General features: G+C 36.9%; 2 protein-coding genes and 1 pseudogene across 2 annotated transcripts; 1 reads left to right on the top strand and 2 right to left on the bottom strand.

Annotated features, from left to right (window-relative positions):
* Positions 1-3,712: 3,712 nt before the first annotated feature.
* ccdc51 (coiled-coil domain containing 51) lies at positions 3,713-7,605 on the bottom strand. The gene is made up of 7 exons (XM_026349612.1): positions 7,492-7,605; positions 6,851-6,973; positions 6,551-6,755; positions 6,271-6,408; positions 5,906-6,070; positions 5,445-5,651; positions 3,713-5,289 (listed from the first exon to the last, which is right to left on the bottom strand). The coding sequence occupies exons 2-7, from the start codon at positions 6,853-6,855 to the stop codon at positions 4,699-4,701; spliced, it is 1,311 nt and encodes a 436-aa protein (XP_026205397.1). The 5' UTR covers positions 6,856-6,973; positions 7,492-7,605; the 3' UTR covers positions 3,713-4,698.
* Positions 7,606-7,609: 4 nt separating this feature from the next.
* tma7 (translation machinery associated 7 homolog) lies at positions 7,610-10,754 on the top strand. Its single transcript, XM_026349619.1, has 4 exons — positions 7,610-7,725; positions 8,380-8,435; positions 8,662-8,749; positions 9,668-10,754. The coding sequence occupies exons 1-4, from the start codon at positions 7,710-7,712 to the stop codon at positions 9,700-9,702; spliced, it is 195 nt and encodes a 64-aa protein (XP_026205404.1). The 5' UTR covers positions 7,610-7,709; the 3' UTR covers positions 9,703-10,754.
* Positions 10,755-12,029: 1,275 nt separating this feature from the next.
* Positions 12,030-15,447, bottom strand: LOC113155097 (annotated as a pseudogene).
* Positions 15,448-17,801: the final 2,354 nt, after the last annotated feature.

The following is a 17,801-nucleotide window of genomic DNA, read 5'->3' as shown; positions in this document are numbered from 1 at the left end:
CAGATCAGGAAAAACACTCACAGTCAGGAGGAAACAGGATCAGGTCGGGCAGGATCAGTCAATGTGGGGAATCAGGTAGAGACTGGGTAGAAAGGGTGCAGGTCCAGGAACAGGCAGGCATTCATGTCTTTTTGTATTTTCTTTTTCAAAATTTGACCACATTCTTTCCCTAACCTTGACCAAGTTCTGCCAATGCCAAAACATAATAATAAAATACTTTGGATAGTGTGGATACTGTACTGCACGTAAAACAAATTACATCCGTCAGTGAACATGTTACTGAACACAACTCAATGTGTATTAAGGATCCCCTGAAACGTACACACATACATTAATGCATATAAATATATAAACGTAATTTATTTGAGACTGGGTTATAATTCCACATCTGTGGAAGCTCATTTCAGCGAACAGATGAAGATTTAAAAACGCTCATGGTAAATCGGAATAATAGGATAATTAGAAATTAGAAATACAATATGATACATGTAGAAACCACATCAAATAAAATTAAATTGATATGTGGAATGATCATTGTGTGGGAAGCTAAGGTGTCATTTTTATCAACAATTTGTGTTTTTATTTTCTTTTGTTTTTTTTTATTTGTGTTTGAATTTATCTGATCTACTTCATCACTTTTCCTAAACGCCATAATTCAGTCAGTCAACAGTCACATTTCTGTGTTACCAATGAAATTAGTCCTGCTAACTTCCTACTGTTGTTAAAACGTCTCAGATCACACGTCCGCAGTGTTTACCTGGAGCACTGGAAAAACTGACCTGCACCAGATGGGAGGGCGACGAAAGGTCTTCTTTGTCATCACATGACAGTTGTATAACCAGGTCAGTGAGTTCACTACATGAAGTGTGTGTGTGTTTGAATCTTTGACCTTCAGAGAGTGGATATTTTATCAGATCCATCAGGTTTACATTAAAGTAGTATTTGATTTATAGACAGGCCACAGGACCTTTGAATTTTTCAATTAGGGTGAAATTTTTTTTTTATTTGTTAATGTAATGTTGTTTTGTTATTTGCGTATTATCTTACTCAACACTGAGTAAGACGTGGTTATTCTGCCAAGACACTGCAAATTGTATTCTAAGTGTATTTCTTCCTGTTTTCATATGGAGAGACAGAAAAGATTTTTTCAATTGAAACTATTTTGTGATTAGTTGATTAATTCTTTAGTTTAATTACCCCAAAAAAAAACATTAACCATGACTGTAGACATCACTTGTTTTAACATGAAAGCATTTGTTGAAGTTGAACATCCACCTAATGATAATATTCGTCACAAAGGTTGAGATTATTCACACTTGGCCACATTAAAAAAGATGTTGTTTAGTGTATTCTGTCACTGTAGGGAGTAGGTGTTGGTCACATTTAATGTGCAGCCTTTTGAGCTCTAACTGTTTCAGTAAAGCAGGTGATCCAGAGCATCTCTACAGTTAAAGTTATCTAAGTAAGTTATCTTTAAGAAGTTATCTGCTATGTTTTTAAAGAGACAACTTATGATCTATGGCTGGATTTAGATATGATGGGAATGGATGTCATGGACAGTTTGGCCACATGCTGCTGACGGTTGAATTTTCAGTTGCATAACAGGCTAATATTAGTGTGTATAAAACCCTAACAATAATATATTCCGTCTATAAGGAAGTGGTGCAGCATTTCAAATGTTATTCTGTTACATGGCAACGAACAGTGTATGGAGTTACTGTGACTGAAATGAAAAGGGAGATTCTCTAAAGTTAAAACACAGTAACTTTACAGTCTTGGGTTGTTGTAGGTTGGATTGGCAGTGTACTGCATATGTACGCACTAGTAGCAAGTACAAAATATCTGGCAACTAGAGCTCATTCACTTCAGCAGTCTTTCACTAATTTCATCAATATAGTGATTTTTCAATGCAATCATCAAACATTTTTACTATGAAGCTGGAAACTAGTCGATGCTTCTCACTAAACAGACACTTTCTGTGTTAACGTAATGTTAGAGGCAGTGGTAGTTTGATAAAGTCTCTCTCTTACCTTCTAATGTGGTAAAAGTGGAAGTGACACTTTTGAAAGTGTAAAATGCTGTTACCAGGTCTGTCTGAAAAAGAGACCCCACCACCACGTCCACCACCCAAGAGCCACAGTTTAATTTGAGCTATTGGATCAAGTTAAAAGTTAAAGAGAGACACATGTAGTTAAGATTAAAGGTACAATATGTTAAAAACAAATCATCCACCCACGTTTTGCACTATTACACAGGCTGTAGATGTTGTAGATGGTCCTTTAAAAAGAAATTAATGTGCAGTGATCATATGACCAGATATTAGATCCTGAAATGCAGCATGCACTGTATATGTCGGTGCTGACAGCAGCAACAACATATTCATCAGGTCGAAAAGGTTAAAAGAGCTCTGTGGGATGGTCACTTATATCCTGACAGAGGTTTAGAATATCTCTCTACTGTGATGACCCGGTTTGTACAAACCCAGTTTCTAGTAAAGTTGGATTGTAATTATAATTAATATAATAAAGTTGGGTTTTATTTTATATACTCTCAACTTATTTGGGGTTTTCATATGTTGATGCTGGTTGTGAGCTAACATACACTAATTCTCTCGTCAGCCTCAAAGACACAAATGACAGTCAGCCGAGGCCTCGCAGCTTTTCCTGTCCTTCCCTCTGGATGATGCAGTCGCTCTCACCTGTGTGCTGCTGAGGAAGGATGCTTAGAAGGACAATCCATTCCTGTACAGACTGCTAAAAAAAGAGGTTAAGAATAAGGAATAAGGTATAAGGTTTGTTTTCCAGATCAACAACATCACAATCAGCCAATCCTTAATGTAATGTGTGTGTGTGTGTGTGTGTGTGTGTGTGTGTGTGTGTGTGTGTGTGTGTGTGTGTGTGTGTGTGTGTGTGTGTGTGTGTGTGTGTGTTTCACAGGCGTCAGTCATGGTGCTAAGTAAAGACCAAACACCTGTTGCTGTGGATTTACAGGACACAGACTTTTATATATTACCATTATAAAATACAATGTTCATTCAACACATTATGTCAAACTCTATTACTGTACTGTAGGCTAATATATATCATGTTAATGACATATTGTAATACAGTCATGAAATATTATATTATATTATATTATATTATATTATATTATATTATATTATATTATATTATATATGGACTTACTTACTTGCTCTTGTATAATTGTGATTTTTATTCTTATTTTTATGCATGTTGTGTCCACATAATATTTGGTAACACAGTTTACAAACTGTAGCTGCAACAAATACACAGATATAGATTTGTTGCCATATTCTGCAAGATAAAGAAAAATGTGAAATGTGAAATCAAGACAAGCAGCAGTTTCCCCTGGTATCACACACGTTCTGCTGCTGCTCTCTACTGGTCACAGGGAGTAAGTTATGAAGTATCGTCATCATGCAGTTTTAGAAGCAGATTAAACCTCAGTGGTCCAGCAGAGAGAGAGAGGTGCTGTCATTCAATCAGTCTGAAACAGTTTCAACCAAAACACTATATAAAAGAGGGCTGAAACTATGTTTAGCAGTATTTTGTATCTGTGGTTCAGACATACAGACACAAAATTTATTAGTAGCCAGCCACGCTGGTTACCTAGCTAGGAATATTTACACCACTCTCCTCCCGTACTTGAACAAAAGTTCAAGTACGGGAGGAGAGTTTTTGAAAATTTTACTTGAACAGTGAAAAAAGCAGTGATCAAAAGGTAAAAGCAATAATGAAGCTTTGTAAGAGGATAATCAGACCTTTAATTGTTTGTTTCCCTTTTGATTATTTTCACACATTGTTTTAAAATTCAGTTCATGTATTCTCAGTGCTTCTTCAGATGTTTATCCTTGTGCTAATCTCAAGTTCAGTGTCATTTCCTGTTCCCATCTCAATTATCTGATGTATGAAATCAACCAAACATACGTTATAGGTTCTTGGAAAGCATACAGCTCTAGTACACCTGTTGGATAGGAGACTGGAAATGAATCCCAGAGGTAGAATCGGGGACAGAACATGTGGTCCCTTCGAGGTTAAGCTGGTTCAACTATTAGAATGGTTGATGAGTACAAGGCTGAATCAAGTTACTAATATTAAAACTTCACTTGGCATTGGTCTCATTTGGCCACAAACACTCTATCAATCACATCACCATCATGTTTCAGTTACATACCTCAGCTGAATTGTGTCTAAATCCCAGAACTGACATTCTGACTGTCACAGGTGTTGATTTGGAAATGCATTAGTCATTCTTCATTATTCTAAAGGGGCAGACTGCACAAAACAAAAGATACAGTTTACCTTGTGTTTTCCCTTTTAAGTATTAAACTGTCAGAAACTCCTGTGATGGGAATTATTCACTAAGATTTGATATTTTATAAAGTAATTGATGTAATGTGTTTAATACATGAGAAGTTACATTTACCTGATGACATATCAATATTGTCTCTATGATTTTATCAAATGTTTAATTTATTTCTAGAGATGTTTAGTTGTTTCAGACTATCTGATAACTGACTCTTCTGGTTAGAACCCCAAATCAACACCTTTGACCAGAAGCTAATCTAATACTACTTTAGTGAATACTGAATTTTGATATAATTAATTGAAATTATTCCTCCCAGTGATTCATAGTGTTACAGTGAATGTTAAGGTATTCAAACCAGAGGTAGCATATCTAACCAGTTCCTCTGAGCAGCAGGTAGACAGCAGAGATGGTTATTGCAGTGGCCGTATAGGTAAACACAGCATTATAAAGAGTGTTTGTCCTGATTCGTTCTCCCAGCGTCCTCTGGGTCTCGTCCAGATGCTTCACCACTGCTGCAGATTCCCACTGGTCCTCTCTCGCTGGTCTTTCTGGGCTCGCTGGTCGTGCTCTCTGCAGCTGACCAGCCCGTGTTTGAGCTTCTGGTCTGGTCTCCAGCAGCTTCCTAACCATCAACAAACTGCTCTCAACTCTACCAAGTCCTTGCTCCAGTTGTCCCAGTTGTGGCGGAAGGGACTCCAGGAGGGACTCTGTCTTTTGCCTGCCAATGTGGAGGTCCTTTAAGGCAGAAAGAGGCACAGTGGGTGAGTCTGAGATTGGACCTCCCTTGTCCTGAAGGACACCGCCCCTCTTTGTGAAGACATCATTCAGAGTGACCCTGAGACTGTCGATGAGAGTCCGCAGTTCATCCTGCTGCAAGCGGTGATTTCCAGCCTGCATTCTGAGAGCTTCCTGTAGGCTCTCTGGGCCCTTTTGGGCCTCCAGCAGCAGACTCTTCAGTTCCTAGAAAAGAAAGAGGTAAAATATATCAACTGAAACAAATATCGATGCACTTCTTATGTGTGCTGCTGATTTGTAGCCACAGAACTGGACAAAAAAATAACACAACCCCCAGTGCAGCAGAGGTGACGAGCAGTGCTATCATCATCCCTCCTCACCTGCAGTCGGACACGGTTGATGTATGTCGATCCCATGACTCCAATCAAGGCTCCGAGCACTGAGCCGATGATGGACCAGTTCTTGGTGCGTTCTGCTCTTGTCCTTTCCTTTTCATGGCTCTCCCTGACAGCTGCTGAAAACAAGGCAAACTTCTCCCTCTCCGAACTCTCTGCATTCTCATATGTTGTCCGGAGGCGACGTTCTTCCTGTGGTTACAAGAGAGCACAATGGATATGTGATTTATTTTTGTCTCAATTTAGACTAATTCAATTTCATAAACAGGTCAGTTGTTGAACAGATGTCTCAAATAGACTTTATTGCTAATAACATCACAGTACAATCACTTCTGTCATTGTGCAACTGAAGCACACTCTACATATTATACTGCAGAATAAATTAATTTCTTCTTCTTCATCTGACCTGAAGCTGCAGTAGGGAATTTTGAATTGCTTGCGCTAACCTGCAGCAGTTTGTGCTCCAGTGTAGCGAGCTCCAGGTAGTGAGCCTCCTCCCGGGACACTCTGTCCAGCCGATCTCTGACTTCCTTTAGCCTGACCTGCAAGGCCTCCAGACTAGCATGAGCCTCACGCACCATCCCTCTGGCCACCATGAACGCTTGCTCAGCCTGGACAAAACACACAAATGAGTCACTTCTGAAAGCTACTGTATAAAATTCTCAGGTGAAGTAGAAATATTTTAGAGTAGTATTGACACAACTCTATGTTAATCAAGAAAGTAATAGTTGGTGGTGCTATTAAATTCTCATACTGTCATTTTTTTCCTAGACGCTTCACCAATATAGGTTGACTAACAATTAGTGCTTACCTCAGTGACCTTGGTCTGAGCCTCTCTGACCTCACTGAGTCCAACAAACTCCTCATACCTCTTCCACCAGTAATTGACAGTGGCAGTGACTGTTTGAGCTGACCTGTGACCCCACTGACGCCCCAACTCACCTGCATGCTAAAAAGAGAGAAGTTGTTGTTTTAAAAATGTTGTTCAATCAAATGTTGTCAAATTCTTCATATGGACCAACTAGTAATTATATCTGTGGTAAAAGTTGCTCTGAGCAAAAAGAAGATGAGAAAAGAGGGATTTCTTATACCTGTAAAGCAACCAAGGCACGCTGTTTCACCACCTCAGCTCCACCTTTCCCGTCAGGAGGTGCAGGGTTAGTAGGTGGGGTGGAACTAGGCTGATGGTGAGCACTGTAGGTACGCACCAGAGTGATTCTACTAGACAAAGATCTGTGCAAGTAGAGGCAGGACAAACAGCCCGAGCCATGGGCCCATAAACAGTTCTGAGCTCTTCTGTAATGGACACAGTAAGGAGATTGTTCAATGTCAGCCTGACTGGCATATTTTTAATAAGAATATCCTATTTAGACCAAATAATGCAAAAGTACCTCATTGAGAAGGGCAGCAGTCACGAATGCAGCTTGAGCTCAGCCCAGAGATTCTCTTGCACTTCAACTACTGCTCCAACACTGGAACAGACACCAACTGCAAAGTAGACTCCAAACAAGTATCTACGGAGACAATAACAAAAGAGAATAGAAATCCTAATCCGAAAAACAGACAGTTAACATCACACACGTGTAGTGGAGTAAAAAGTATAATATTTCCACCTGAAATGTGGCGGAATAAAACTATAAAACAGCATAAAATGTAAAGTACAAGTACAGTACTGGATGTATTTAACAAACTAGCTTAACGTTACTTTCCACTACTGATAAGAAATCTACTTGCTAACTTACAACACACAACACAACTAATACTAATTGATAATTAAATGAATAACCAGGCAGAAAATAATAAGATAGCGTTTGCATTTCTATGACTTATATCATAGATCTTCTTACAATATTAGCTGATTGTTACTTGGTTGTTATTGCCTAATTCCAACTAGGTTAACATAGCTAGCTATTAGCTTTACCTTGCTAACAGTTAGATACCGGCAAAGTGACGTTTTAGATGTTAATGTTACACTAGCTGGTAAATCATGTAATAAATTAATACATAGATTAAAACATGAAAATAAACATACCTGTCTTCTTAAGTGTTGTCAAAGCAAACATGTCAAACTGATGGAGTTCATTTTCACGTCAAACAGCCGGGGAACATTTCATTCAGGCGCATAACGGGTATTCTACTTCCGGTTCAGAGTTCACCGGGGACCTTACAGCGCGGATTAACGCAACTCGCTCTGTTTGCAACAATTTGACGCTTATTTCTTATCTTCAGACTGTTGTAATTAGTTAAAACATGTCTGGCCGGGAAGGTGAGACGTACATTGATTGAAGTGTTAATTTAGAAATCTGGGCATCACAAAATGCCAACGACTTTGACAATGTAATAAGAGCAGTAGAGCGTGTTTCATTTGGTGGATTAGCTAGCTATTGCTAACCTAAGCTAAAGCGCGAAGCTTTCACCAACCAATATTAATCATTGTTTTTTCGTTGTTGTTCGAATGCTAAGGATAATGAATTTAAAGCTTGGACTAATAATTTGCTATTGTCTGGGATAATAAGTAATAATTTGTCTTCAGAGGTTAGACGCTAAATATTTTACAGCTAAAGAAATGATGTACTAGCGTCAGCTAACTTGATTCTAAGATTATTCTAATGCACCGTTCTGTCTGTTGTTAACAGAGTAACTTAAATTACATCATGATAAACTTTTAAGACACTAGCTTTATGTTTGAGCGAAGAGCACGTCTGCTGTTTTTACAGGCTCTGGTGTAACTGAATTGGTCAGTGTTTTTAGTTAACCAGTAAATTGGGTTAAATTGAACAGTTTTTCTAGGGAGTCTGGGGAAGCGTTATGGCTATTTCTTAAGGTCTAGTTCAGAACATTTCATTAGACTGTGAGCTAATAGAGTATATTTATCAACTAACTGATTGAATTATTAATTGATTTATTGACTTTTTTTCAGGAGGCAAAAAGAAACCACTGAAGGCACCCAAGAAACAGTCCAAGGAAATGGATGATGTAAGTGTCATTCTGCCATTTTGGTGTGTACAGTTATATCCAATAAGAATTAGTACGGCAATGATTGACAAAGTATCTACAAGGTGGAAGAATACTAAAATCCCCATCACTGTTTCACTCAATGTATTGAGAAACCTTCAAATGTAGATTGTGTTGCAAAATAATATTCAGTTGATTTATTTTTTTCTGTTATCAAAGTGATAAATAAGTGATTGTTTGACTGCAGGATGATGTGGCCTTCAAGCAGAAGCAAAAAGAAGAGCAGAAGGCTATGGAAGCATTAAAGGCAAAAGCTTCAGGAAAAGGACCTTTAAGTAAGACCAAGAGACAGATGAGAACCTTTTTCCTATTTGGACATTTTTTCTTTTTTTTTTTAAAGAGAATATTATCTGTTAATAACACATCAAAATGTATTTTTTATTTTTAAAACAATTACTGAAATAAGTATCTGTTGTCTCTCTAATATTTCTGATGTTATAATTAGTAATTTCCATTTGTTTTAAAACGAGAAATTGACCTATAGATTACAGAGCATTACAATGGTAATGGCATCCCTTTAAATACAACCATGACAAAAAATCTGCTCTTCATAAAAGATGGTATTCTTTCCAAGCCTGAGACCAGAGCCCACTGTACCACAGAATATTTGAGTGAATTGATATTGCTATGCATGAGATAAAAGATGATATAGACAACTGAGACAGCTCCTCTCCATCCCCACTTCAAGCATTATAAACACTGCATAGTTACATAATTTGTTATAGTAACGTCTTAAACCATAAAACTGTGATGATGGCAGGTAGAAACTCACGTGCCAAATGCACTTTGAAACACAAGATGTTGATAGGAGGACTGCTGCAGAAACCTGTGGTGTATTTTTAAATTCTAGTTCAGTGTTGGATGTCACCTTTTAATAGCAGCACCACAAAGCTAAAAGATAAAGATGCACCCTTAGACTTTGGACACCATATGTTAAAATGACTTCATCCCTTTAACCTACTTGCATTGCAGGAGAAATTGTATGTCTATTGTAGGAATGAAAATACACATTTGTAATGTGATCATGTAGACCTCACATATAGTGGTGAAGACATACTTAAACCTTTCATTGGACTTTTACTCAAACATACAGCATAAAGCATTAGCCAATTAACTAAATAAATATGACAAAGGTAGCCTTATAAGTCCCTTTTTTAGTTTTAATTTTTGTTTTGTTTTTGTTTTTCTTTCAGCTGGTGGTGGAATCAAGAAGTCGGGGAAGAAGTAGAATCTCAATGTGAAGACAATGTGTGTTGTTCCCCGACGTCGCCTCGTGTATGCGATGTCTGTAAGCTTACTGAAAGGCTCCAGTTTGTTTTAGTCTGTCGAACATGGACCCCATCAAACCTAAAACCTGCTCCAGCAGTGAACATGTGCACAACATGAACTTAATTATCAAGAATGTCAGGGGCAGGAATATCTGTTACCAGCCAGGCCTGGTAGACAAATTGACTCCCAACATAATTTAAGGTTTCACACAGGTTTATTTGTTGTTGGGAACTTTACGCTCTCACACACACTGACCAATATCTTCACATCCAGTTTAGCAATGAGGTCTCTAGCATAAGAAATGCAACACGGAAAGAATCCTCATCCTCACCATATTTTGTTTTGTGCCCATGTGAAACTAGCAGAGACGTGTTATATCCCCCGCTTTTTTTTTTCTTTTTTGATTTTGTTTTATTTTAAAGAGGGATGCCAATAAAGGTTTTGTAATTACTGCTTGTTTAATTGTTTGATATTTGGGGGGAAATATAAGTCAAGAAAATCAAGATTTTCATTTTTCTTTTTGAATCAGAACTTATCCAATATGAGTTTGACATAAGAATAAGTTTAAATTGTGTAACAGACATTCATTCAAAATGCGTTGGATATGAAAATTAAGTTTGAGGTAAGTTTACACTCAATATGGCTCATTGAGGTCTAAAAAACATTTCCTTGAGAACATCTGTAAAAACCTTTGATGGCTACATTACATTTGTGTTCATGAGATTTCTACTGGTAGGATAAAAGCAAAGATGGTTTGTAAAACACTTATTTATGAGTTAATTGGGTAAAGTCCAGCTATAAGTTATAAAGTAATTCAAGTCTTGCAATTCATTTATCTTTCTGCAGCAGGCTATAATATTTATTGAGTTTTGTCTGCTCTCCTGATACGTTGCATTTCATTATTTTTCATAATTTCTATTTGAACATGAACTGTGGATTATAGATTCAGTGTTTCTGCAATCATGAAAAAGATGTGATTACAGCATGTGTATAAAAGGTGTTTGTTATTCAGTTTAAGGTCGTTATTTCTTGTCTATTAAATGTTTATGTGATTTTGTGTCCAGCAGATGCATAGTATTGTAATTCTGACATGTGACCTGTAGTATTGAATTTAATTTAGTGAATCACAGAGTCTTTGGATGTGAACCTCTCAGTGTCGGATGACAAGAAGAGGAAGACTTTTATTGAGGTTGTGATAAATGATAAACACTAAACTTCATCTTAAGTTATACTTATTAGTCTCAGGTGTTTGGTCACAGTGGTAGAAGACACTACTACAGGTTTACGTAAGTACTTCATTCAAAATCTTAGTACTCATTTTAATAAAAACAGAAATGTGTTATTTGTCAAGGTTTAGCTATTTTTATTATATTTTATAATAATAGGTAGTGTAATTGTAAGGCACCATATGCTCCAAAAGACGGGATCACTGTTTTCAATTTAACTTCTATTATATATATGATATTAGCTCCACTGCAATTATATAAATAAATAGAGTAGAGGAGTTTAAGGTGTAAAACGTGTCCTTAATCCTTGACTTTATGTGGCTTGTTACTTTCTATTTGTTATAAATTCAGATTTTCAGCCAGAAGCAGTTTAACTGACGCCGCCGCCATTTTGTCACATCTCTCATTAACGATACATAAATATTTAACCTAATATTACAGAAGTCATCTCATCAGACGTCTTGCTGGAGTAATGGTTGGAAATATCTTTTTCTTTTAATTACAACTGTTGTTGACTTATCATTATAGGTTGTTTTTATGTTATTGATTTACTTTTGCTAACGCTAACTGTTAAGCTAGGCGTTGTGCTCGCTGATTGCCCATAACTTGTGCTAACATGATGTTTTAAGCAACTTAAATATTTTTATTGTGAAATGTGACTTATTTTAGTGCAATTCTTATTGATTTGTATGATATTGTGCGTTAACGCTACTTTGCCAAACTCGATCAGTCTCTGAAGAATTATGAAGGGACACCATTAGCTCCCCATCCAAAGTAAGCTAAGTAGAGTTTTATGTCTAAGTTAAAACAGTTTTCTCCACTAAAATAGTTCTTAGATATTATATAGATATAGATTTATATATTCACACATTAATTTCTGGGTTCATTACTGACAGAACCAACATTAGCTTGTGAATCCAAATGTAGTAAACTTGAAGCAGCTGCTTCCTGTAACAGCCTAAAAAGCTGTTTTTAGTATTTATTTAAGTATTCAGTACTGCAAACTGTGTATATACACTAGAAACTGCAAGTAAGTATATATTCAAATACAGTATAATTTACTTAAGGGGTAAAAATTGTATCAATTTACAAATTATAATGTTTTATAAATTAGTATTTTTGTAGTAGTGTATTTCCACTATTACTTGAGTTTAGTGACCACCTTGTATATCTGATCTACACACATCAATACTTGATGTTGCTCACTGGTTCAACACATTTATTTTTATTCTTTATAAGATGAAACCTAACCAGACCAAACAATTGTCTCATTTGGCTTGTGTTGAGAATCCCATCTGTAAAATAGTTGGTCAAAACTTCAGTATGTTATTGTCATCATCTTCAGGTTTCCTCTTCTCCACCAGCAGAACCTCGTCTGTGATGTGTCCTGGTGGCACCAACCAAAGCTTTCACCGCAGTTTTAGACTTGCAGAGATAAACCATGCAGTCCACTGAGTGCTGGAGAAACATCAGCACAGGTTAGAAAGATTGTTTATTAATGGAGAAGTTCATTGGGTGAAAAATATTTTGGGAATCGATCCAGTGCCAGAAAGACACAGGAGCAAGAGAACACTCAAGTTATGTAGCACATTGGGAGTCATACTTCCTATATACTGTAACATCTTATTTATAGATGTTATATACTGTAACATCTTATTTATAGATAGATAGATATTTTTTTGTTTGTTTTTTGATTAAAAAACATTAGCTGGCGAGTTGAGCATACAACACCTGAAAACTGTAAAGTAAAAAATACAAATCTAACTAAAGGTCAAATGCAGGAACATTTTATTGAACACAAACATTCAGTCTTCATTTATCAAACATTGATTTGACAGTTTTAACAGCAAAAGCAGCAGAGGCTGTAGTAGTACTAGTTGTGGTAGTACTAGTAGTAGTAGTGATAGTAATTACCCACCACTTATTTTTTCTTGTTAGTTTTGGACTTCAGCTCCACTTCCACAGGGTAATGATCACTCACTTTTAGAGCCTAGACAGCCAAAAAAAAGGCAAAAACATTAAAATATTCTTTATATAATAATAAATAAATAAATAAATAATTTACAGACCTGCTCGTCTGTGAGTTTAAAAGCCGTCTGGAAATTAAAGGGTTTGGCAGAGTTTGGTACAACGGCCTCGAGCATGTCATCACCATAGATCACAATCCTGAACAGAGGTAGATGGTATGTAATTAACTACAAACATCACTGTCTGAAGGTCTCAGCATTGTTAGCCTTTGCTTGACTGTTCAGTGATGGGACATTGATCTTGCAGCACTGCTTTAATATTGTTGTAGGACTTGTGTTTGTGAATGTTACCTGTCATATGAATTGTCATTTTTGTTGCTTGCTGTGGTGTCAACATCATCTCCAATCAGCCAGTGGAAGTTCTTGTCAGTACGGATCCTGATCTGCTTCATTTCTTTCTTGGAGACGAACGAGCCATCCGCATTGAAGTCACCCAGGATCATAATGTTCTAGGTAAAGACAACATCGAAACTCAAAGAAGTGCAACATGACCCCAACACCATTTTTGCATTTTGATAAGCAAGTTATGTAAAAACTCATCTACTGATTCAGACCAAAGCAAACGAATTAAGGTCTGAAAGCAACCTTAGACAGCACAGAAACAGTGAGACTGTTCATACAGTAGTAACAGGTGGGTCTTGTTATGTTATTAGCTCTTTAAAGCTTCCAGGAGCTCTGCACTAAGCATTGCTCCCTTGGCTACATTGCTACCAGTACATCATTGTGTGAGTTTATAACTGCATCAGCATGCAGATTTTTTTGTTTTGTTTTTCATCTTTCCTGGTTGATATGAGGTAATTCAGTAGTTTAATCGCAAAGTGATTACTGATAATTTCATTTTCTTACATCAGTATGCCACTTCGTTTTGACGTGCTGAAAGACATCATACAGCTCGTCCAGCTCCTTCTCTGAGCCCTCTGGTTTGGTGTGAACTGGGATCAGCACTAGGTCCTCCAGCACTGTGGTAAGCACACACACACACGCACACATTTTTACTTCTATCTTTGTGAGGAAATATATTATTTAACCTCTTACCCCAACCTTAATTATCACAACCAAATACCTAGACCTAAACCTAAGCTAATTTAACCCCAGTCCTGAAACCAAGTCTTAATCTTCAAATTGTCTTTTGAAGTTGTAATGAATGCCCACATCAAACCTATACCCAACAGGTAATCTAGAGAGGTGAGGTAGAAGTGTACTTTAATTTCCTTTTAAAGTACTGGGTGCTCTCAGAAGCATTCATCTTTTAAATCTGCATAACAGAAGCCTCATACCTGAATCGGGGCATTCGAATCTCAGGATGTAGGGGTCTCTTTCGAACACATCTTTTCCCTGAGTTAAGACGTCATCAAACTGGTAGGAGTCCACCACTTTAACAACATCATCCCTGCACATCAAGCAGAAGATCAGATTATACTGTAAACTGTTTCTTACAAGCAACATACTACAAAGACACAAAAATTGTTTGTCATTTAAAATGTTTTGTACTGTATAAATCCAAGTACTGCAGTTTAGAGTACTTCCTTGAATTAATCTCCATTCCTAGTGTAAGTATAATTTCCAGTGTTATAAACAGTGCTGTACAGTAAAAAACTGTCTCAAGATAAACTCACCTGTACAAAAACATGAACTGCTCTTTGTAGACTGTTCGTCCTAGACGAGTGCTGGTCTGCATAGTGTAGTGAGTGTTCTTGCGGGACCTGGACAGACAGAATTGTGTTTTAGTACCCATTTAAATTTAAGTTAGATCAACAGCATGTGTATTGTGTACATGCTAGTCGTAATAATAATAATAATCACAATCACAATGAAGCAAAGCCTGCACTCACTTGTTGAGTGCATCTAGGAAGATTTTTATAGATGATTCAGTGGAGTCCACTACTTCCAGAATCAAAATTAAGTCATATCGAGACACAATCTGGGGGCAGAAAGAGAGAGCACATCTCAGTTTGGCATCAGTGCACTTTAGAAAGTTTGTAATATGAACAACTATGTATATATCTATACACGTGTATATGTTATCATGATGGCAGCCACTGTAATTATAATAAACATTTTTTCATTTTTCTAAAAATCCATAGAAATAATGTAATAGAATATAGAACCTTTAGCGTTGAGACACTAAAGGACTTGACAGAGCTCTGGGAATGAGAATGGACTGGTCTACCAGGTCAATTACTTTGAACACACATTACACTTGCTTTAAAGTTTGTTTTTAAAGCACTTTCTCTTATCATTTGCCGTACAAATAATGTTGCGCGACAGTGAGGGGCTAGGGAATTAATTATGTCAATAAATCTCCTCACAATGATTGCCATACGTCTGTGTGTGTGTGTGTGTGTGTTTGTGTGTGTGTGTGTGTGTACCTTTATCAGGATCTTTAGGATTTCTGGATCTGACACTTTGTTTTTTTCCAAACTTCTGGATGTTAAAAGATGCTATTTTCATGGTGACTGCAGAGAGAAAAAAGGCAGACAGAAATAGTTGGAAAACATTATTTGCTTTCAGCAGGTCAGTCTGTGTCTGAGCATGCATGGGCATGTGTGTTAACAGCAGCTGTGACTTATAAAGTTTTCAACTCAGGTCATCTCAGACCTATAAGAGAACTAAAAATACACACCAATAACTCAACAAAGTTGAAAAGAAATGGCTGAGAACAAATGAACAGGGTGATAGGGTTTAAAAAAAAATACTTTTTTTAACTAAATAAAATTTAATTGACTTGCATTCACTAAACATCTCTTTTATCACATCTAAGAAGGTTTTAGTTTTGAGATTAGCCAAAGATGATTTGGCAAGCTATTGAATCTGTCTTTTTATAAGTCCATGTTCATGGTGAAAAGCATAAAATATTGCTGTGTGTAACAATAGTTTTAAACAAGTCCTTTATCAATCAAATAAGCAAAATTCATCCTTAACTATCTCTTTTTAAAATCAGTGTGACGTAAACATTCAGGATTTGTTCTGACATGTTTAGGCACACTTCATTTTTTCCCCACTGATCTGAGGCCCACTAATCTGAAGACGCCTGTAGCCATATGTATCCACATCAACACAATGACATTCTTCACTAGTATTGAAGTGCGGGTGTAACTTTAGGCACCACACTGTCAGTAGACCGCTGCCCTGTCATTACCATTAATCTCTGAAGGAGCAGTCCCAAACAGATGTAGATATAAGGAAAACCAGCCTGCTTCGGAACTATTTTGAACTGTGCTGCACCTTCTAAGACCAACTACTGACTTATACTTGTCTAATAGAGTTTCATTGTTTTGATTAAAGTTACCATTGTGCTCATTAATTCACCCTCAGCTGCTTAAACTTAGACTTACAGCAGTTTTACTCTGAAGACAGTCTCACTTTGGCCCAGTGTTTTGTTGAACAAATGTCGGGTTTAACTAATGTTAGCTGTGCATCTATGTGGCTGTTTTACAACCAAATATGAGAATGAAGTTGTTTCCCCACTGTCTTATCAGTCATTGGTAGCCAGTTGTGCTTTGACAGATAGGAGATTACTCAAAAGACAACTAAATCTCCTCTAGGGTGCTCACATCAGTGTTGTGAAGGTTGTCAAGCCTGTTTGTATTTATGCTGTTGCAGAGCCAAGTGATTATTCATGATGCAGGTGATAACGCAAACAAAGCAGACAACTACATACTCTGAGAACTAACGTATATTGTTGCAGAGGTTGCTTCTACTTGTTGAAATTCTACTTTAACATTTCCTGAATTTAAACTATATTTTTAGAAACTGAACCCACTAAAACATGTTTCTACATTTATGTTTTCATCTTAGTCAGAAGGTGTACAGTACAGTTTACAGAACTCTTTCTGTTTATCTCAGTACCACCATTAAGACTTGGTGATGTGGATGGAAATGTATTATTGCAGTTTTTATATTTATATAAATATATATATTTATATTTTATATTTCTAATCCACCACAATAAAGAGGCAATTTTCAGTATTACTTAGTTTGCAGAATCACATCAACAATACAAATGATGATTAAGGGTAAGTTTAAGGGTTGATGTGTAATAGAATAAAGAATTAGCACTTTTACCAAAGCAAAAGCAAAACAAAGTGATGTACACAATAACAAGTTCATTATATCTACTAAAAATGATATTTCCTTGTTGTCTCTGCTCATTTATTATTTTTGCAAGCTAATGCCAATTAGAGTGGAGTCCAAGAAAGTTCAAAAAAGATAAATGCTGCATTCATACCTCAGTTTACCGGGCGTGTCAGGTTCCACTGTTATTTTATCTTTCTGTCTCTTATCTCTGCTCATGAAGCACGTTGTAGCTTAAAAGTCATCTGTAAACTTTTAGTACCTCAGGTCTGTAGTCGAATGACTCCACTGTGATATTCCACCTGTTGTTTTAGCTCCACAGGTGGAGAAAGGCTGTTTCATTGTCTCAAGACATTGAAAACTTCTCAGGCATTCAGCTCAGCATTAAGAAAAACAAATGGTTTCTTACCTTCAGACGTAACAAGACTGTTGCAACTGACAGGACCTTTAGTCAGATTAGTTTATCTCCAGTTTGAAGAAGCAGAAGACAAAGCTTGTGGAGCTAGCTGTAACAGCCCCTTCATATACAACCCAGTGACTGCTCCAGGCAACATATTCTAAAGATGGTGAACAGTGACAGTGTGATTGGTCGAAAGCCAACCAATGGTAAGGACTGAAGAGATACAGAGAGGGGGAAAAGGAAAACAGGTATCCCACCCTTCTCTTATTGCTATGTGTGTTTGTGGTTATAAGGATCTGTACTTTTAACTAATTTTAGAAACACATTGCCA

Source organism: Anabas testudineus, chromosome 5, assembly GCF_900324465.2.
Source record: "Anabas testudineus chromosome 5, fAnaTes1.2, whole genome shotgun sequence".
Lineage (NCBI taxonomy): Eukaryota > Metazoa > Chordata > Actinopteri > Anabantiformes > Anabantidae > Anabas > Anabas testudineus.
This window is presented reverse-complemented; position numbering and strand designations above follow the sequence as displayed.